This window comes from Pagrus pagrus (assembly GCF_965226575.1).
Source record: "Pagrus pagrus genome assembly, contig: HAP1_SCAFFOLD_499, whole genome shotgun sequence".
In the NCBI taxonomy this organism is placed as follows: domain Eukaryota; kingdom Metazoa; phylum Chordata; class Actinopteri; order Spariformes; family Sparidae; genus Pagrus; species Pagrus pagrus.
In genome coordinates, this window is record NW_028174968.1 from 1 (window position 1) to 21223 (window position 21223).

General features: G+C 41.6%; 2 protein-coding genes across 2 annotated transcripts; one reads left to right on the forward strand and one right to left on the reverse strand.

Moving 5' to 3' along the window:
• Positions 1 to 1948: 1948 nt before the first annotated feature.
• On the reverse strand, positions 1949 to 11174 carry LOC311254163 (retinol dehydrogenase 7-like). The gene is made up of 6 exons (XM_084384563.1): positions 11140 to 11174; positions 5849 to 5950; positions 4353 to 4667; positions 2885 to 3143; positions 2597 to 2760; positions 1949 to 2518 (listed from the first exon to the last, which is right to left on the reverse strand). The coding sequence occupies exons 3-6, from the start codon at positions 4663 to 4665 to the stop codon at positions 2295 to 2297; spliced, it is 960 nt and encodes a 319-aa protein (XP_084240689.1). The 5' UTR covers positions 4666 to 4667; positions 5849 to 5950; positions 11140 to 11174; the 3' UTR covers positions 1949 to 2294.
• On the forward strand, positions 10568 to 21141 carry LOC311254162 (bile salt export pump-like; the record flags this gene model as incomplete). Its single annotated transcript, XM_084384562.1, has 22 exons — positions 10568 to 10646; positions 10753 to 10771; positions 12160 to 12189; positions 12647 to 12698; positions 12790 to 13082; positions 13227 to 13314; positions 13865 to 13998; positions 14092 to 14263; positions 14473 to 14597; positions 14680 to 14854; positions 15074 to 15187; positions 15305 to 15415; positions 15507 to 15632; positions 16023 to 16226; positions 16327 to 16497; positions 17567 to 17768; positions 17850 to 17913; positions 18330 to 18447; positions 18593 to 18763; positions 19759 to 19863; positions 20154 to 20315; positions 20938 to 21141. Coding segments are annotated over 22 exons (2919 nt in total), but the record flags the coding sequence as incomplete, so codon positions are not given.
• Positions 21142 to 21223: the final 82 nt, after the last annotated feature.

The window sequence follows — 21223 nt, forward strand, 5'->3', positions numbered from 1 at the left end:
TGGCACTGTCTCCTAATATTAGCCATCCGGTCGGTTGGTTTGGAGCTCTCTGTATAAAGCACTCTCTCTCAGGATACGTTCATCATGAACAGACCCAGGCCACTTCACGACAGTGTGTGATGATGAGGTCTGCGTCGCCTACAAGTTGGATGTTGATGCTGCTGTGCTTGGTCTGGGCAATCTGGTCATCCTTTGGAAGTGAAACAAACTGATTGACCAGGCTGGCCAATGCAATTGACACAGCTTTCACTACATCACTCACAGTTGATTGGTCCACGCCTATATTGTCACCAACAACTTGGTAGAAAGTCCCAGATGCATAGAAGCGCAGACCAATGAGGAGCTGTTCCTCTACAGACAGCCTGTGACTCGTTCGGGTTCTCTGTTGAACATTTGGCCTGACAAGGTCTGCAATGAACTTAATATCAGCGTTCCCAAAGCGAAAGCGAGCATACAGTTCTTCAGTGGTGTATTGCTCCAGTGGTTTTGCACGCACCACCCACTCATTAGCTGACGTGCTTTGGCTTGTGTTCAATTAAATCAATCATGCCCAAGGCCTGTAAATACTATGTTCACTACAACAGATGAGGTGGAACCATGGACTCAAAAGGACCTAATTTCACTGTTGCAGAAACCCATGCACTGCTGGAGGGTGTTAAGTGCCATTATGCCTCAATAGTAGGAAGCTTTGTTGCGGGTGGAATGGTGACTAACAAAAGGAAGAAAGACATTTGGGTTGAAATCACCCAGAATGTGAATGAGATGAGGGGTCATAAAAGAAATTATGAATGGAAGTGGATGTTTATGTTATTTTTGTGTTTTGTCTCAAAATAAGAAACACTTACAGTGACCCCATGTTGGCTCTTCTACCTGTTGTTCTTTACATAGCTGGTAGCCCACATTGTGATATGCTGTCCCATTTAGAGCACTGGTAATCCGGATTTGGTAATCTTGAAAACTGTGTATCCGGATCAGGGTGATCCAGTCCAATGTAGGGATGGGCATTTCAAGCAGAACTACTATTCGATAATCACAGGGAACTAATCGATTATTTTTCGACTAATCGGCTCCATGCCTGCTTGTTTCTTCTTCTACGGTGGCATCTAACATCAGCCCATCACACAGCGTATCAAATGCTATACTGCCCCCATGCGGAAGGCGCCAGTAAAACAAAGGAATATTTTTTTCAGACATGATTTACTAATCGATTATTTATGATTTAAGACTATTCGAATAATCAAAAATCATTGCCCATCCCTAGTCCAGTGTTGCTTTGAAAAACCGGCATAAAAGTAAGACGCCTTACCTGATCCTGAATAGCAAAAAATGGGATTTCCAAATCCGGATCATTTTGATCCAGATTAAATGTTTTGAACAACTGGCCCCTGAAGTTGACATACTAATCAGCTAGACCCGGCCTGTCCTGTCCTGACGGTGTGAACATCAATCCTCTGGTCCTGAACTGCTAACTAACTACGGGCTGTTTACTACGAATTTGATAGGTGACCGATTCTTAGACATTGCACCTTTTTTAATGGGTCATAAGGGAAATGAGACAAAACAATAATAAAGAAGTCCGACAGCAGGGTTTGAGTTATATTTAAGCCAATGTTAGGCCATTTTTATGGTCATACTGGGCAGATATATGAATACCTTTACCACCATTCAGTGCTTCCCAGCAATAATGATATGACCTTGACCCATAGACTGGGATCTTGAAGCACCAAGGGAGCGTTGGTGCTCTTTATTATCGTACTATCACTTCTTTAGGTGCTAGCTATTTAGCATGCTTTAGTACTTGGGTCGATGTCTCTGCAACACAATATGTTGACTTAAGTCCAAACAGTTTGTTTCTTGGCATTCTTATAATTTCAGCTATATTTGTAATGTTTTACTGACCTTTAAGGCCTACAGCAACCACGAGAAAAAACAAGACACTCGAAGAAACTGAATTCACTGGTTTTTAATAGTTGTCAAGACATGTTTCAAGCCTGTACAGACCACCGCAAAATATCACTCATGTACATACAGGAAGAAGCACTTTACTTTTCAGCTCCATATGTACTTTGTAGTTGAGTCCAAACCAGGCTGCTTTTTTAAAAAAATTTTTTACTGCTCTGGGCTAGGATCAGATCATTAGCCCGAGCGAAGCCCTATCTGCCAGTAGATAAGGCGGCCTTGAAAATGCCCACAGTTCCACTGCACGTCAGAAAAGCCAGTCTATAGAAAATAAAGACAATGTGCTTTTTTAAATTGAATGGTTGGATAACACATGGATTTTAAAAAAGCACGCTTTATTGCATCTGCTTGGCAATCGGAATGGCCTCTCTGCTCATGAGATAGTCAGTGAAGCAGGTTGGCATGTAGGACAGCGGCAGCCAGAAGAGCTTGGCGTCCCAGCCTGGTGAGTAGCGGGTGCGCGGCCGGACGGCGGCTACAGCGTGCTCCATGCAGTTGACCACCTTCATCAGATCTCCATCACTTATCTTGGCAACTTTGTCTGATATCATCACTTCCACTGGGAGAGGAGAAAGGAGCGGAGTAAATACATTTGTGAATCGAAACACGAATGACAGAAAAGATGAGGCAAACTTACCCTTCTTCAGAAATTCTGTTCCATAGTCATCTTTGACCTCCTGGGGCAGTCTGTCCCACAGCGTGTGGACGTTTCTGGTCAGGATAGCAGCGTCAGTCACGTTTGTTTTGAAGAAGCCTGGCTCAATGCAGAGGACTTTGACGCCAAAAGGTGCCATGTTTAACCTAAACCAAAGATTTAATTCATTAATATTATTGTTTATCTGTATAATCAGTACTTGTGAGCAAAGTAAGAAATCTCTCTGTTGACATTCTGACAAATAATTGACTGTCTGAGTTAATGTTTCACCTGAGACTGTCATTGAAAGCCTCCACACCGTACTTGGAGACACAGTACGGGCCTCCTGTAACACTGATCCTCCCAAACACACTGGCTACATTGACCACCCTCCCCTTGGCCTTCTTGATAAGCTGCAGGACGCTTAGGGTCACTGCGATCACCCCGTTCAGGTTCACGTCCAGCATGTTTTTGTAGTCGTCGATGGTCAGCCAATCACAAGCAGCACTGGGGACGGACACGCCTGCATTGTTCACTACAGCCCACAAACCTAGAGGAATCACACAGAGGACGTCTGGTCAATAAAGCTGTTTTTAACACTTGTGATCTAAATGTTAAAACTTCAAAACCAGCAGACACAGTCTACTGAAGAGATGAGTCTGCAGGAGAGAGAATTCAAAGTGTGCCAACAAGGTTTCAGGTGAGGGTAGTGGGTTGGGTGATGACTGGCATCACCTCCACCTCTCGCTGAAGAACAGAAAACCTGTGTTGCCTGCTTTTTCAGACTTGTTTTAGCCATCTGCTTTTGTTTTTTTCTCACTGCAATGCATTACTACAGCAAGTTGTTGCACTACGCTAATCTCCATTTTGTTTATGTCTGCTTCCCCAGAGCCATGAAGCCACACCACGGCTGCTGCACAGAGCGCTGTTCGCTGTTTATTCAAGATTTATTAATGTTGAATGTGTCATGTGTCCAAATTGCATAAAACTTGACACTGCACTTTCTTGGGTCCTCAGTCACAAACTTGGCAAGTGCAAAGTAGATCGGATGAACGGTTCTCGAGATATGCGAGTAACAGACAGACAGAGAGTCCTTGCTTTGTAGTCAGATGACTTCTAAGAGAGTTAATCACTCTGCCGTCCTCAGATTATGAACTAATAACTAATGATTGATGATCTACATAATCAAAGAGCACTTTTACCTTACAAAAAATTAAATCATATAATTGTATAATATATAACTTAATTGGAAACTTCTTTGGCCGCAGGCCAGACTTTGGCCATCTTTGATCACCAGCTATGCTATGAACTATGTGGGGCTGTACTTAGGCACAGTAATATTTATTTGGTCAAATGCTAATGTCAACATGCTCATATGGCAGTCCTAACATGCTGATGCTATGCAGGCATTTTGTTTGCCATGTTCACCATCTTGCTTTAGCTTGTTAGCATGCTAACATTAGCCTATAAGCACAAAAAATCATGTATTTGGTCATTAACCAAAGCACTGGACACATTTAACTTTCGCTCTGATAGTGGCACTAGATGAAAAGTCAGAGGTTCATCGAAGTTATTACAATTAGCATTCGCTAGTTAGCATGAAACACAAAGTATAATTGAGACTGATTCCATGTATTTTGGCCTGAAGGGGGCCAAGATGAAAAGTCAGAGGATCACCAAGGTTACTACAATTCATCCCAACGGGAACATGTACAAAGATTCATGCTTATCAAGCCAACAGCTAACAGTCAACACTCACCATGCTCCCCCACTTTGTCCTTGATCATCGCTGCAACTTTGGCAACGCTGTCCTTGGACCGGACATCCAGGTGTGTTGTGATGAGGTTGCCTGAGCATGCCTTCCTCAGCTCCTCTTCTCCCTTCTCGCTGAAACAAGAAGCGATCACTCTGAACCCCTTCTTGTCCAGATGGCGGGCCAGGAGGTTTCCAAAGCCAGAGTCGCAGCCTGTGATGTACACATACTTGTTGCCTTTGTCAGGGACTCTTGGAAGCTCCCTGACCCAGCGGTACAGGTAGTAGAAAACCAGCAGCCCCAGGAGGTACAGGAACATGACTGTATGGAGAAAGAACTGGAAATGTGATTTCTCAGAAGAGACTTTTAGTCACACTGAGCCCATATACTGTAATATAATGTTGTGCAAGTCAAAGTTACATGCTGTGGCTCTTGTTTAAACTAGAACAGCGTGAACCAGTTCTGGCATGCAGATGTACATAATCTCACAAGTGCTTGAGATACTTGCTTGCACTTGCTCCTCTGTTCTCCTACTTTACTACATTTGGGAGGAAATAATGTACCTCTTCCCTTTTACCTCTTAACATATGAGCTTGCACTTGCTCCTCTGTTCTCCTACTTTACTACATTTGGGAGGAAATAATGTACCTCTTCCCTTTTACCTCTTAACATATGATTGGTTTATAAAAGTCAATGCTGTACATAAAACCAATCAGGTTAAAATTAACCAATTACCACAGTAAAATGCTACTCATACATTATGTTGAAGAAGGTTTCTCAGTCATCCAGGTCATAGCAAATCTAGGTGCTGTATCGCACGCAACTGGACTTGTTTCAGTTTCTTGAAGACGTTTCACTTCTCATCCAAGAGGCTTCTTCAGTTCTAACTAACTGGAGGGGAGTTGCAGGCTTTTAAACTCTGTGTGGGAGTGTCCTTACAGAGTCATTAAGGACACATATGAGCTCTGAGTTTCAGGGTCGTTAGGGCCACAGAAGTGGAACAGTGAAGGAAATGAATCCTGATTCATTAATCACATGTTTTAAAGCTGGAACCTTCAAATCTAACTAATAAAAAACAGTCAAACAATTGTAATGAAGTTAAAAAGTGCCTCTGTGACATTTAATAGAGATTTAAACATCCCTCTGTCACTACACATGGATAGTAAACACAAACTGTTTGTCAGATAACTTTAATATTACATTTCTGGTGATTTAATGTAACTACAAAGTAAAGTCCTTAAGTGACTTCCTTAAGTTGTTGACACCAAATTGCTCAACAACATAGTTGAACTGATTTCAAAGTTCACTCACTCAACGTTTATCTTCCTGATTAACAGATAAAAAAATGTTATGCTATGCTTTTCTTTATGGGCCGGTGTGCACAACAGGTAACATCACATACAAACACATTAGTCCCTCTGTATAACAGTCTGTGCACAGGCTGTAATAAACACTCTCCCTTCTGTCTAAATGTGTTAACTACACAGAAGATTAAGTCTTACTTGTGGCGCAGAGGTCTCCCTTGACAGTCTGACCACCAGTGGAGGAATGTGAAGCTCTCCACCCTCCTGAGATTATGACGTCCCCCTCCACCAATAGGAGAGCTGCAGGGTCATAAACATGGCTTTGGGTACTTTGTACAACACTGCCTACTACAGGCCAATCAACTGACTTTTACATTCCCTGTTTTTGACCTGTGAAGTGCAGAAATATAATGTGTTGAAACATTATTAGTTTTCACAATAGAAAAATATAAACATCAGCCTTTATGTGCAAAAATACAGGACAGAACAATACACTCAGTTGTCAGTTTCATTTTTAATGAAAAAAGAGTATTTTTGTGCTCAGCAACAGACACGAGGAATGAATGAGCTCATTATCCTGCTAACAACATGATCAAAGGGCCCGATGAGGTTGTTGAGGGCCATTAGTGGAAAAGCTCTGGCCAGCTATGCTAGATTTGTATCATATTTCCATATTAATCCAGACAAACAGCACCATACTAGTATATAATGTCACTATTTATATATACTAGACACTTTGCTGTAGCACTGTAAGTCTTGCCTGGTAATTTAGTCTTTAATTGCTCTTGTATTTATTTATTTATTATTTTACTTGAATTGTATTAAGTAGAGTACAGCTGTCAGTGGTCAGTCTCATAAAGCCAATAAAATAATCATTATAAAAAGGTGTGACGGGTCTAAATGTTTCCATTATTTAGTTACCTCTCATTGTTTATTTATACTTTCTATATTTATCTGTTCTTATTTCTGTAGCGTCTCCTCTGGGGATCAATAACAGCTCATCGTATCTTATTTCAGCACTTGTTTACTTATTTCCTCATTTAGTTTCCACGTTTATTTATGTATTCATCAACGTGGAGACACTCCTCTGCTTACATAGTATCATAAATATCTATAAATACATATAAATGTTTTCTCCAACATTATATTTACATGCAGTGTATATTAAACAGCTGAAATACAAGTTAATGGCAAAGGCCTCATATTTCATCTTGTTATCTCAGTGACATCTAATCAGCTCTAACAGGGAGACACCATTAAATTCCTATTTATCTGGTGGCGATGGCCGTTTTTTCTGCTTAGCTGAACAGATTTCTAAAATACTGCGGTCTTGGTTTGTTTTGTATTGTAGGGTTTTCTGTCTCGCTGTTGTTTCTATAAGAGGGGAGACTGAAAACAGAGGCTGACGTTGAAACAACATACAACATATTCAAAACCTCAAGGTTAAAATAATAATGTTGATATCTTATCCTCCAGAAAAAAATGCTGTTCAATAGATTTCTGTTTCCTTTCTATGCTCGTGCACATGATTACACTTCCTGCATCTGTCCAACAAAACAGGATGTCCTAATGATATCCTCATTATGACCACAGACGGCAAAGGCCTATATTCTCTGTGCTAATGTCTAATAATGAAGGTTATGGGTCAGCCTATATTACTAACTTCACATAAACAGCTTATTTCTTCACATTAAATAAAACATCCCCACTTTATCTTTTACAGTGTCGACCAAGGGTCATGGGAAGCTTTTCACATTTCTACCACACGGTGGCAGCAGTGTTGTTTGGAGATTAATTTCCTGTTGTCCAGATGCTGCCTTCATGCACTCCTCAAAAGATATCTTTCCATTAATTAAGCTGTGATTAAGTGTTTGCACACGTGAATGCTCCAGGCCTGTGTTTGAAATAGAAAATAGAAATATAAAACATGCTCATACACAGTGCTGTTAAACAAAGTTGAGTAGTAAAATACACCTACATGTAATTTAGTTGTTGACGCAGTCTTCCAACCTCTAAATGTCTGAGAAGTTCAGGAAACATAGGAAATTGCACACTTTAAAGTTGTATTTAACGCTACTTGTGATTGTTTGCTTACGCTCAGTTTCAGTCAACATCCATGCAGGGTAATAATTAATAATGACAAAAACACGGTTACAATCAACACTCGATCTAAAAGAATAAAAGACATGATTCAATTCTTCAGTTGTTGACGTATAATAATATCCTCTTCTCCGACACATGTTCAGAGGCTTTGTCTCTGAAGTTTCCTGACAGCATTTGAAGGCAGCGGTGAATGACCGCAGGCACACGACCCCCAGTGAGCAATCAATTGTTCTCATTTGTAAACATGAAGGAATCCAATCAGTCAAAATGACACACAAGTAGTAGGTTATCGTACGTAATTGAATCGCCTGATGAATAGATGGAAATCAAACTTTTTTTAAGACTTAAAAAAATATAGAATCACACCTGTTGCACTCATGTTTATTCAAGCTTTAATGATTTAACCAAACCTACAACAAAAAACATTAACATTGGTGATAATTGTCCATTACATTTCACCCTTGGTTCACAAAAGAGGATAACTCAGGACTTACTGCTGTCCAAACAGACCAGATACAGCCCGACAATGTCTCACCAAATTTTGTTATTCCCTTTGAGAAGTTTTTTTCAGAGCAGAAATGTATCCTACAGTTATTAAATACAAGAAAATGTGCGCTGACAATTCATTTATTAGCAAGTTAAATAAATAAACCTTCACTCTACCTATTTGTCTGAAACGTATTATTTATCTCACATTAGTATGTTGGTCAGCAGTATGAGGACATTGATTCCCTAGTTGTTGCATTCAATGAAAAAAACGACAAACGTCTCCAAACATGAAGCGGACCAGGAATTGGAGTGGAAGAGGGCAATAACCTCCGGTGCACAATTTTTGAATGTCAACACACAGCCGGTGCCCAGATGAAAAGGAAAACTGTGTTGTAGCTTTGGTGCCTGTGTGACTTTTGAGAAACAGTGTGGATATTATGGGATCATGTTAAACACATAACCACAATTTAACAGTATGGAAGAGTGTGAGAGTGAGTGTCTGTTATTGTAGATATACTAGCTAATTTTGCTAATATTAGCTGACATTAGCCTCCGTAAGCTACTGGTCACACCAGACTAAGTATCAAAACTATGGAGTGTATTGAATTGAGTTAAATGTGTTGAATAACAATTATACTCATCGTTCATGAGAAGAATAATGTTTTATTTCTTTTTTAAAAAAAATTATTGATAACTGCTTAAAAAGTAGCATAATTAGCTAACGCGGTGTGTTTGTAGATGCAATCCCAGCCTTTTGACACACACTAATTCTGATGCTTAGGTGGGGTTGATTTTCTCTTTGAGCTTTAAGAGTCTTTAAAAAGTAAAGTAAGAAAAAGTAAAACTCATAATGCACAAAATAAGCTACGATCACACTACATAATGTTCCACACGGTTGTATCCTGAGGCCACAGCACTGGACACAAAATGGCCCTCCACTGTCGGCATCGCTGATACACTGACAGAGCACATTAGGTTAATACTGGTGCTGTCAACCATTAAAAATTAATCTAATTAATTACGAGCTTATTTGCTGTAAGCATTTGAAGACATTTCAGCGCAAATTGATTTTGGTAGATGAGCGAATCAATGAATAAATGCACTTTCTGGACTTTAAAAGGAGGTTTTGTTAATATTTTAATGTATAATACATGAAGCTAAATTGGGGTTTATGTCCATTAGACACATCGTCTAGTTTTAGATTTCCTTGATTATTCACTTTTTTTTTTCTTTTCTTGCATTCCTTCAAGGCTTTGGACACCGTTAAGGAATAATGTTGTTAATTCTCATTAACTCGGGATGTTTGGCTTCGAAGATTTCTTTTGTAATGCAAAGGAAACACTGTATAGTAATCCCAATTGTAAGTCCATTCAATAAATCGAGTGATCGGTCCACTGAAGCTGTTTTTAAAGGGCGGCTCTCAGAACGCTCTAAAGCCATCAGAGTAATTGAAGAATTGTCCATTAAAGCCTCTCGTCTTTCCTTAAATCCTATTAATCCCTGCACTAATCAGGACCTTTCAGTTTCAGGGTCCATCAAATCAGGCCAAGTCTTGGAGAAAGAAATCCAAACACTCCAAACACAACAGTTTGCTTCACGCTTCTTCTTGGTTATTAGTATTACGCGCCCGACTGACAGGCAGGCTGGCGTTATAATCCAGTGTACCATGTAAGCAAACAACTGGACAAGATTTACATGTTTTAAACCTTAAACACAGGTTTCTGCTCTGTAGGAGCACATTAGCATATGATTCACAGAGAATATTGTGAGAAGGATTACACAGCACTCATTTAAAAGCTATCACCTGTGAGAATTCATCAGTGAGGATGCAGTAACGGGGAAATGTTTGCCCGCCGGGGTCAGTGGCCTAAACCGACAGGACACTTACCCTCAAACAAAACACTCTGACCCTGAGTGCCAACCAAGCCCAAATCTGCTCAATAAGAGCATGTGACTTGCTACCAAGGTGCACAGTGTGTCCTCCTACACACCAGTGACAAGGCACCACAACTACAACTAACTGGAGGACAAAACAGCTGCGTGTCTGGATACCGTACGGCCTTTTCTCTCTGAGGATCAGTTTCAATCACAGATACGATTGTTTTGTTCTTAAAAAGGAAACGTGCAGGTAAGTTTCTCATTTTTAAACGGGCTCATAATGTCTAATTTTATTTTTCCTTTAAAGTGGATGACAGCTAAATAAAATAAAAATAAAAACTACTTTCAAGTGGGATTTAAAATCTGACGTGACAGTCACACAGTAATTATTCTAGTGTTGGACACCTGAAAAGCGCTTTAATTCTTGCTTTTCCCAGATGAGTCAACATGCCGACTGGATCAGTGAGACTGCAGAGCATTAAAAAACTGGGACAGGAGAACCAAAGCTATGACTTCTCAGATGAAGGTAATGCACTTTTATGTTAACTCATATTGAGAATAAGAAATTATGTTTCAGCTAGAGACGCAAAGTGCAAAAAAGTTGAATGCTTTTTATTTTTATTGTGTTGCAGAACCAGCTGGCTCCTATATGTAAGTATTCTGTGCAGTATTTTATGTATATCTTATTGTTTTAAAGGTACACTATGTCGTTTTTGTGCCTTAACTAACTATATTATCAAACTCTCTTTGTTTTCATGACTGAATAAACTGAATAAACAAACTGACCTAAAGGACAACACAATTTATACGGTTTTACTTTGTTTATATGTGGCGGACCCTGCCACCTTTCTAGCTTCAAACCGTATTTCCTTTGACAACAGCTTGTTTATTCAGTTATGTAAAAAATAAATACTTCTGAGTTTGTATTATTACCTCATTAATATTGTAAATATTACGTTCAAATTTACTCACAACCTCATAGTGCCCCTTTCAGATCTAAAAAACGGAGTATTACTCACTGTTTTTGTAGAAGAGGACTGCTTTTTCTCTGGGCGTTGGTGTCAGTGTGGATGTACAGTCAGTCTGCTGGAATGTATTTTAATATTTAAGCATGGTTTCACAATGTAAGTGCAAAGTGCAGTGATTAAACAGTCCAAAAAAAAAAAGAAAGAAAAAAAGAAGCAAACAGAACGGGCAGTCTGAAATGTGCTTTCAGCCTGAACAGGAACAACTTGGCTACAATGTGTGGCTGTCAGCCCTTTCACAAGAAATCTAGTAGCTAGAAAGAGAGAGTTATTTATGAGGAGTTCAATGACCTTGACCGTGTGTATGTATTTATGTATGTAGGCAGGGGTTTATTCAGCCTTTATATTTAGTCTTTAACAGCTATACCAACACTTCACAAAGGAGCACAAATCCTACTGATGCATTTATATATCAAACATTCTTGTTGGTCGCTATCAACAAGTCCCTTTGAGTTTACTAATGCTGGCTCTGAGCTAAACACAATGCAGCTTCAGATACCACATGCAAACAGGGCTGCAACTAAAGACTGTTTTAATTGTCAATTAACCTGTTGATTATTCTCAATGAATCAATAAGTTGTTTGGTTTATAATAAGTGTTCAACAAGATGATGTCAACAACCCAAATATGTTCAATTTACTGTCACTGAGGAGTAAAGAAAGCAGAAAATATTCACATTTAGAAACTGAAATCAGAGAATTTTACTTTAATTTTAAAAATAACTCAAACTAATGAATTGATTATCAAAATAGTTGACTAACTAATCGTCTGGTTGATTAATCGTTACAGCTCTAATCTGAAGTCTTTTTTATAACCAGTAAGTCTGCATTGTTTTGTTGTTTTTCCTAATGCTGTGCATGTGTTGTCATATTGCTGCAGTGTTTTGAGCTCTCAGGGCATCCCAGCTTTAATGGTTCATTTATCAAATTTAAAGTTAACGTGTGATGAAGTTAGGTTATTGAGTGACGTAGTATGTTTAGTAGGTCACAGTATCCTCTGTTTTCTTCCATTCAGGTCCATGACAGCTTCAAAGGACAAAGAGAAGTGAGTAAAATATTGAGGATTTGGATAGTTTGCATTGGGTAGTTTGACACAGTGGGTAGTTTGACACATTGGGTAGTTTGCCACATTGGGTAGGTTGCCACAGTGGGTAGGTTGCCACAGTGGGTAGGTTGACACATTGGGTAGTTTGCCACATTGGGTAGTTTGCCACAGTGGGTAGGTTGCCACAGTGGGTAGGTTGCCACAGTGGGTAGGTTGACACATTGGGTAGTTTGCCACAGTGGGTAGGTTGCCACAGTGGGTAGGTTGCCACAGTGGGTAGGTTGACACATTGGGTAGGTTGACACATTGGGTAGTTTGCCACATTGGGTAGTTTGCCACAGTGGGTAGGTTGCCACAGTGGGTAGGTTGACACATTGGGTAGGTTGACACATTGGGTAGTTTGACACATTGGATAGGTTGCCACCTCAATAAAAAACTGATTCTGTTTTCCAAACAGAGATCAAGGAAAAGAGCAGCAACCAGCGATCAGGGTCGGCTTCTTTCAGCTGGTAAAACACCCTCCAGTTTTTCATTCATCACTATGAAACATTTCCCCTTTTTCTTCATCTCTACTTGTGTATTTGTGCATTTTCTTTCCAGTTCCGGTTTGCCACATGCCACGACGTGCTGATGATGGTGATAGGTAGCGTATGCGCCGTGCTGCACGGCTCGGCCCAGCCGCTCATGCTGCTGGTGTTCGGCATGCTCACCGACACCTTCATCGAGTACGACGTGGAGCTGAACGAGCTGATGGACGACAGGAAGGAGTGCGTGAACAACACTATCCAGTGGAAGACGAACTACACTGCAGCGAACAGCCAGAACCAGTCAGACTGGTTCATGCACAATTCAACATGGGAGATGCTCAAACCGCTGAAAGCCAGGCCATGTGGGTAAGTGGGTTGTGTGTAATGCATGAGGTTGGCTTTTTCCAACATCGAATATAGTGTAGGATGTGACATTAAAAGTTTGAGATCTGTGTTTAAGTGTGTATGTGGTTTTGTAGTCCTCATGTGTATGATTTATTTATCTTTCAGGCTTCTCGACATTGAATATGAAATGACATTATTTGCCTTCTATTATGTTGGAATTGGAGCAGCTGTCTTCTTGCTGGGATACTTTCAGGTTGGTCTTAAAATGTCACTGTTTTCACACAAAGAGAGACATCTAAAATTAGATTAGTCTCTGACATCCTTTGCTTTCACTTAAATCCAATCAGCATGACACAATTTGATCCTATCTAGCGATGAAGTCTTGAGGAAAACTGAGCAACATTTGAAATCTTCCTCTGAAATTGTTAACTGCTGACAACAGATCAACCCTCTGAGCCGTGAACAATAGTTTGAATGCTTTTCAGTTAATACTTTGTTCACAACGCAACACCAACAGAGGCAGCTCTTATTAAGGTTACATGAAATTATATCCAGACAGTGGTAAAATGTCTTGGATCTCAGTGCTTTAGAGATTTATAAGTAAACTTTCAGGAAAGAATGATCCAACTCAAAGTGCAAACAGTTGGAGATATCCTGACTTTGAGAGCCTATGGATCAAACTGCTTGATCCTACATATCCCATAAAGCACCTCGATAGCATTCCCTCGGCTGCCCTGTGTGCTTTTATACCCTGCAACAGCAACAACATTGAAGAAATCTGACTCTGTTTTTACAACTGACAGATCTCCCTGTGGGTGACAGCCGCTGCCAGGCAGATTAAGCTCATCAGAAACATGTATTTCAGCAAAGTGATGAGGATGGAGATCGGCTGGTTTGACTGCACCTCCGTAGGGGAGCTCAACACTCGCATGTCGGAGTGAGTGGCACAATGATCGCGCGATCTCTGCTTCGTAGAGTATTTCTGGAGTTGTGGTGTGTATGTAATAAACTGGTTGTATCTGTATTACAGTGATATCAACAAGATCAACGATGCCATGGCGGATCAAGTCGCCATTTTTCTGCAGCGCTTCACCACATTCGTGTGTGGTTTCAGCATCGGCTTTGTGAAAGGATGGAAGTTAACTCTTGTCATTGTCGCAGCGAGTCCACTGATCGGTGTTGGAGCTGGTCTTATGGCTCTGGTGAGACCCAGAGTCTTGAATGTCTTGACTTAAACTCTCTATACCTAAGTTCTCTTGACTTGACCTTGGCTTGATCTCTCTTGACTTAGTATGTCTTGAAAATCTGTTCTCAGAGGAAAATAAGGTCCCCTGAAGCTAGAAAGGTGGCATCTACCCCTACTTTCTCTTGTCTTCTCCATCATCTTTGCCTCTTTCTGTTTTTCCTCCAGTTCGTGGCTAAGCTAACAGGGATGGAGCTGCAGGCCTACGCCAAGGCTGGAGCTGTAGCCGACGAGGTCCTTTCATCCATCAGGACTGTGGCTGCTTTTGGTGGAGAGTTAAAAGAAGTTCAAAGGTAATATCTGCCAGATTACTTTTTTAAATTTTCCTATATAAATGCAGCTGAGGTGAGCTCCACCCCTCCTCCTCCTGTACAGGTACGACAAGAACTTGGTCTCAGCGCAGCGCTGGGGCATCAGAAAAGGTCTGATCATGGGTTTTTTCACCGGATACATGTGGCTGATCATCTTCCTGTGCTATGGACTGGCCTTCTGGTATGGCTCCAGTCTGGTGGTGGACACTGCCGAGTACACACCAGGAACACTAATGCAGGTAAACCACTGACCACAGTGACAGAACATGAATCTATGTGGTTTCTTTTTGTTTACTACAACCACCACTGACAGATTTCCATTTCCTGCCTATTTTAATCATTTTTTTAAGCGTTTTCTTGCTGGATCTAAACTCCTGGTTACGTTTTTTGATTGGATGTTTCTTGTAACAGGCTGAGAGTGTTTCTGCGGCCCTAATATACTGACCTCTTCATTCCAGGTGTTCTTCGGTGTTTTGGTAGCGGCCATGAATCTGGGGCAGGCCTCCCCATGTCTGGAGGCGTTCGCTGCAGGTCGTGGAGCTGCTACCATCATCTTTGAGACTATCGAAAGAGTGAGAACGCTTGATGTTATAATTATTTTGCATGATTTTGATCCTTACAAGGTCAGTTGTTTTCAAAGTTAGCCTCTGCTTCTTGTTGACAAGTCTCATTTTTCATGCCACTGCCAGGAGCCTGAGATTGATTGTTTATCTGAGGCTGGTTATAAGCTCGACAGGGTCAAAGGAGATATTGAGTTTCACAATGTGACCTTCTACTACCCCTCCAGACCTGAAGTCAAGGTACTCGCAGGCTTTACATTTGTTATCATATATAACTAGAAACTCTTCATCAGTGTGACTTGTAACAGGGAGTCGTGTGATCTCTCCTCAGATCCTGGACCAGCTCAGTGTTGCAGTGAAGTCAGGCGAGACCACAGCCTTCGTGGGCCCGAGTGGAGCTGGGAAGAGTACCGCTATACAGCTCATCCAGCGCTTCTACGACCCGAAAGAAGGAATGGTAGGTTTGACTTTTGTCGGCATCTGACATGAACGATTCCCTCGACACACTGAAGCTGCTGCCTTCTTCTGTCTAAGCTTTATTCCAGTCGTTTCAAAAATAACCATCCCCTGGGGTGATAGAAGTACATGATAATCTGTTTCATTATTCAGCCAATGGGTCCTAACAGCCTCATTTTTCACTTTTACTAGAATTAGAGGTCTTTGCGCACCTTCTTTTCTTCCTTTCAACATCTAAAGAAGGAAATAACCTCTTCCCCCCACTACAATAACAACCCCACCATTTGAAAGTAACATAGCAGGGGGGGGGAAATCACAGCAGCACAGTACTTTAATAGCACCATCCATCAATGTGAGCAAAACCAGTTTCTCTCTGTGCCCTCCATTTCAGGTGACATTGGATGGTCATGACATCAGAGGGCTCAACATCCAATGGCTGCGCTCGCTGATTGGCATTGTGGAGCAGGAGCCTGTGCTGTTCGCCACCACCATCGCCGAGAATATACGCTACGGCCGACCCGGCGTCTCCATGGAGGACATCATCACTGCCACGAAGGAGGCCAATGCCTACAACTTCATCTTGGACCTGCCACAGGTGAAGCTGCTTATGCTCGTGTGCAAAAATAGTACACATTCAAAGTAGTTTTGACAACCAACAGGCCCGATAACTTCCCCTGTCATCTTAAATCTGACAGAAATTCGACACCTTGGTCGGGGAGGGCGGAGGTCAGATGAGCGGCGGTCAGAAGCAGCGTATCGCCATCGCCCGAGCACTCGTCAGGAATCCTCGTATCCTGCTGCTGGACATGGCGACCTCTGCCCTCGACAACGAGAGCGAGGCGGTAGTTCAAGAAGCTTTAGACAAAGTAAGTCCGACTGATCTGTGTGATGAATTAGCTCCTGTTTTTTATCTCTAAATCGTCCAGTCAGGGTCCTTTCAAAATGTAGTCAGCGCTCTGTTGTATTCAATGTAATTTGCTTGTTTTGCAATAAAAAAATTAATGATACAAAAAGCAGAAAATCGATGCAGCAGAGAGAGATATTGAGTTTTTTAAGAAGCACGAAAGGGTTGCACATATTAAATTTCCGAGTCAAGGAAGACAAAATATTCACATTTCACTTGTTTATTTGGCTCGCAGCACAACAGTTAAAAACTCTGGAGAAGGTTCTGTGTCGAGCCGAATGAACAAGTAAAGTAAAGAGTATTTTTTCTCTTTTTTTGCAATATGCTCCCTGGCTTTTTTTGGGTCTAGCGCTCCGCTGAGAATCCCAATTGTTGTAACTTCCTTTTCGCTATATTGACTTTTTTATTCCTTGGCAAAACCGGGGGCATTACTCATAATTCAACTCAAATGTGTGTCAAAGACTCTTGTGTGTTATCCTAGTAGCTGCTAATGTAGCCTGGAGCTGCTAGCATCTAGACTTTGAAGTGCAGAATCGGTTTTGTTTCCCTTTAAAGAAGGAAATCTCAAAGTGAGAGCTTTAAAGGAATAAAGAAATGGACACCTATTTATTACAAATACAGTTTTCGACATGAGATTAAAGTTGCTGTAAGGGTTGTTGTTGTTTCGGCTCACTTCCTGTCCATTTCGCAGTTAGAAATCTCGTCCTTCCTCTCGACATCACCACACTTGCATGACTCCTTTTCTTTCTTTGAGGCAGCTCTCTCTGCCTCTTTCTTTTCTTCTAGCGTTTTTCTTCACTTGGCTGCAAAATATTGACAAAATGTGAGGCTGAACTCAGTATTTTTGGCCCAGATTTTGGGTTTGGTGGATGTGAGGTTTATTCACAATCAGATAACCACCCTCAGGATTTTTACAGATGCATTACTTAAGAATTTTGGTTTAAAACATTCAAAAATTAAATCAAGCAGCAGTTAGCAGCACCTTTTAAACTACCGTGAGAGTTTTTTTACAAAATTTGATTTCATCGTAGGTACGCATGGGTCGCACCACCATCTCCATCGCCCACCGGCTGTCCACCATCAAGAACGCCGATGTGATCGTTGGCTTTGAGCACGGCCGAGCTGTGGAGAAGGGCAAACACAACGAGCTGCTGGAGAGGAAGGGAGTCTACTTCACTCTCGTCACCCTGCAGAGCCAAGGAGACAAGGCTCTGAACGAGAAGGCCCGGGAAAGTAGGTCCAGCAGCGTAAAGTTCAAATATTTGACCCGGGATCCACTGATTGTGTGCTAATTCAATCGATCTCTTGCACTAGTGGCTAATAAAGAAGAAGAGACGGAGAAGCTATCCAGGGCGGGAAGCTACCGCAGCAGTTTGAGGTATCACACGGACACATTCCCAATCACCCCCTGTCCTTTATCACTTGCTCATTTGCTTCCTTGTGTATAATATCCATCTACGTGGTCCTGGCTGTGCATCTAAATAGGATTTTACAGTCTGAAATTGAGTTGTGTCACAGCCGAAACTGATACCTTCATTTACTTAATTACCCTTTTACATTTAGCTGACACTATCATCCAGAGCCACTCACAAACGGTACGGCAGCAGAGGAGGCTTGAGGTCCTCTATCAAAACCATTACAAGAGCCCAGTAATGAGTGCAACAAGAAAAACAACAGCAGTCAAGGAGCGACAATATATTGTCCTTAGACTACTCATGTGCATGAAGTGATGGATAAAAACAGTTAAGAAACCTTTTTTTTTCTTCGACCTGGTAAATTTTCTATGTTTTGCAGGGCCTCGATCCGCCAGCGGTCCCGATCTCAGCTGTCCAAGCTGATGCCGGACTCTGTTTCCATGACAGGAGAGCTCGGCCCCAGAGCTTACTCTGTGTCACAGGCAGACAAACCTAAGGTGTGCATGCATTTTTATGTGTGGGAGTGTAAGACCACTAGTGAGAAACGCTCCTGGCGTTGCATTTGTTTTCTTCTATATCAACAGCATACACAGATAATCGCTTTTACTGCCTGCTGATGTCTACATGTCTGTGTTAACTCAGAATGCCATCCCAGAGGAGGAAGAGGAAGAGGTCGTGGAGCCGGCTCCAGTCGCCAGGATCCTCAAGTACAACGTACCTGAGTGGCCCTATATGCTTTTTGGATCCTTTGGAGCCGCCATAAACGGAGGAGTCAACCCTGTCTACGCTCTGCTGTTCAGTCAGATCTTGGCGGTGAGGTTCACGTTCATTTTAAATGCCTTAAAGCCACTATATGTAGATTTTGACATGGAAGAGAGTGGAAAGTGATGATACGTCCCACTAGGTGAAAAGAACAGTCTGTGGCAAAATGGTGGCAAACTATGCAAAATCACCATCAGTGGCAGCTACGTAAAATCCAATATTAACACAAATACAAAGGATGTGGCTAATTTAAAGGACTTGTACACTATTTCTTAGAAGGCTAACTGGTTTCACTTGTAGCCTATCACAATCAATGTATGACATAGCATAAATTGCCGGTTTAAGCTAGCTGTGTTGGTAACCCTATAAAGGTTGAGAACACATCAAAGTCAGTATAACGTTTTGTTGACATTGTGCAGCAATACACGCTAACTAACTGGGAACCGGCTTGCGCTAGGCAGTCATATACCCCTCTGAGCTGGCTAGCTTGCTAGTTGTTAGCTAGCAAGATAGTTAGCTTGGATAGCAACGGACGATAAGTCCACACAGTTTATTTAAGAGAAGTATTCTTGGTGTCATCGCGTAATTGTTGTAAGACAGTGCTTCTTTGGGGCAGTTTATATGAAGACAGGGTTAAAAAAAAGTGGATGGTGCGACTGAGCTAACAAGCTACGATAGCTTCCTCCATTTTGGACTCTAACTTTCCTGTTTTAAATGCTAGTGTTTAAACTGAGCCATTTCCCCCCTTTTTTACAGGTATGTATACCTTTCTCGAAAAAACTAATTCTATATTTACATAAAATTCTACATATGGTGGCTTTAAACCGTCGTCCTGATCTATAAATAATCTGACTAACTGGATCAAGCTTGATGTTCTGTGTCATCAGTAAAACCTTATGTAAAAATTATAATTACCTCTATATAAATATGTATGCTAATGATTTATTATCATATATTATCACATTGATTGAGTAATAAATGCTCAAGGCCTGATTAACATTTTATTTTGTATGTGTGTGTGTGTGTGTGTGTGTGTGTGTGCGTAGACATTCTCAATAACGGATCCCGAGGTTCAGAGGAGGGAGATTGATAGTGTCTGCGTGTTCTTCGTCGTGGTCGGCGTGGTCTCTTTCTTCACCCAGATGCTGCAGGTAGAGTAGCAGAAAGACTGATTGTGCTCCTGCCTTCACCCCCTGCTTGTGTTCAAGGTTGTGGGAAAGTCACCAGAGACCTCCTTTACTTTAACAAATTAATACCTCCCTCGGATGAAACGGATCGTCCTACGTCCTGCTGAGATGCTGCTCCAGAACTGCGTCATCAGTCCTGACCCCCTGGTGGAGGGGAAGACAAAGACATGTTATTATATTATATTAAATTGTGTTGAAGATCCCGGTGGAGGTATTTTGAATTTAATAAGTACTTCCCGTGTTTGTCTCGCCAGGGTTACGCCTTCTCCAAGTCTGGAGAGCTGCTGACCCGCAGGTTAAGGCGGCTCGGCTTCCATGCCATGCTGGGTCAAGAGATCGGCTGGTTCGATGATCACAGAAACAGCCCCGGAGCTCTGACCACGCGTCTGGCGACCGACGCCTCACAAGTCCAAGGAGTGAGCTGCAGCCTTCATATAAAACCATAATGATTCTTAAAAGCGATTCAGTCCAACATTCAGCGATAAAACTGAATTTATTTAAAAAGCTGACGAGGTGAGATTTATCCAATACAGCAGGCCATTCGTCTGGTGATAAAACATAATTTGATTTCAAACGATTTTATAATACATCGTGCTCACGTCCTGCAGAGTCACACACGGTGAGAGGGCAGAGCACTACAGAGGCAATGGAGTCAACAACAAAAGTTTGGGGGGGGGTTTTCAGGCCGTCTGGAAGCTTGTAATGACTTTTAGGTGGATTATTTTAGCCCTCGCAAAAACATTGACATGACCTATATAACACATAAAATATGCTCTCTGTTGTCAGGAAATGTAGAGAAACATGGAAACTTCCAACGAAATGTCTTACATGTCCATTTTTAATTGAAATAAAGTATTTAACAACATTTATAGCCTCCTGCAGGGCATCTGTCAGCCCATTTACTATTTATATTGAAATCAACAGAGTAAATTAATGTATAATTTCCCAGATAGCACACATATGTCTTACAGATGTCGGCCCAATGAATAAAAGTTACTGACATCTTGAGTAAAGTGACTTATTTCTTCCGTTCCTCAGGCCACAGGCTCGCAGATCGGCATGATCGTCAACTCTCTGACCAACATCGGCGTGGCCGTCCTCATGTCCTTCTACTTCAGCTGGAAGCTCACGCTGCTCATCCTGTGCTTCCTGCCGTTCATCGCTCTGTCGGGTGGCTTCCAGGCTAAGATGCTGACAGGGTTCGCGAAGGAGGACAAGGCGGCCATGGAGGCAGCCGGACAGGTCGGATATCTACTCAACGCCTTTATTTATCAGCCTGTGATAATGAATGACAACTCAAAAAGCATCATCTCGATAATCCTGC

Excerpts from the sequence above, each read along its gene's own strand:
- LOC311254163 (XM_084384563.1), bottom strand. The coding sequence starts at position 4,665 with ATGTTCCTGTACCTCCTGGGGCTGCTGGTTTTCTACTACCTGTACCGC. Across the intron at positions 3,144-4,352 it reads GGACAAAGTGGGGGAGCATG|GTTTGTGGGCTGTAGTGAAC; the intron begins GTGAGTGTTGAC and ends TGATTCCTCTAG. Across the intron at positions 2,761-2,884 it reads GCTTTCAATGACAGTCTCAG|GTTAAACATGGCACCTTTTG; the intron begins GTGAAACATTAA and ends TCTTTGGTTTAG.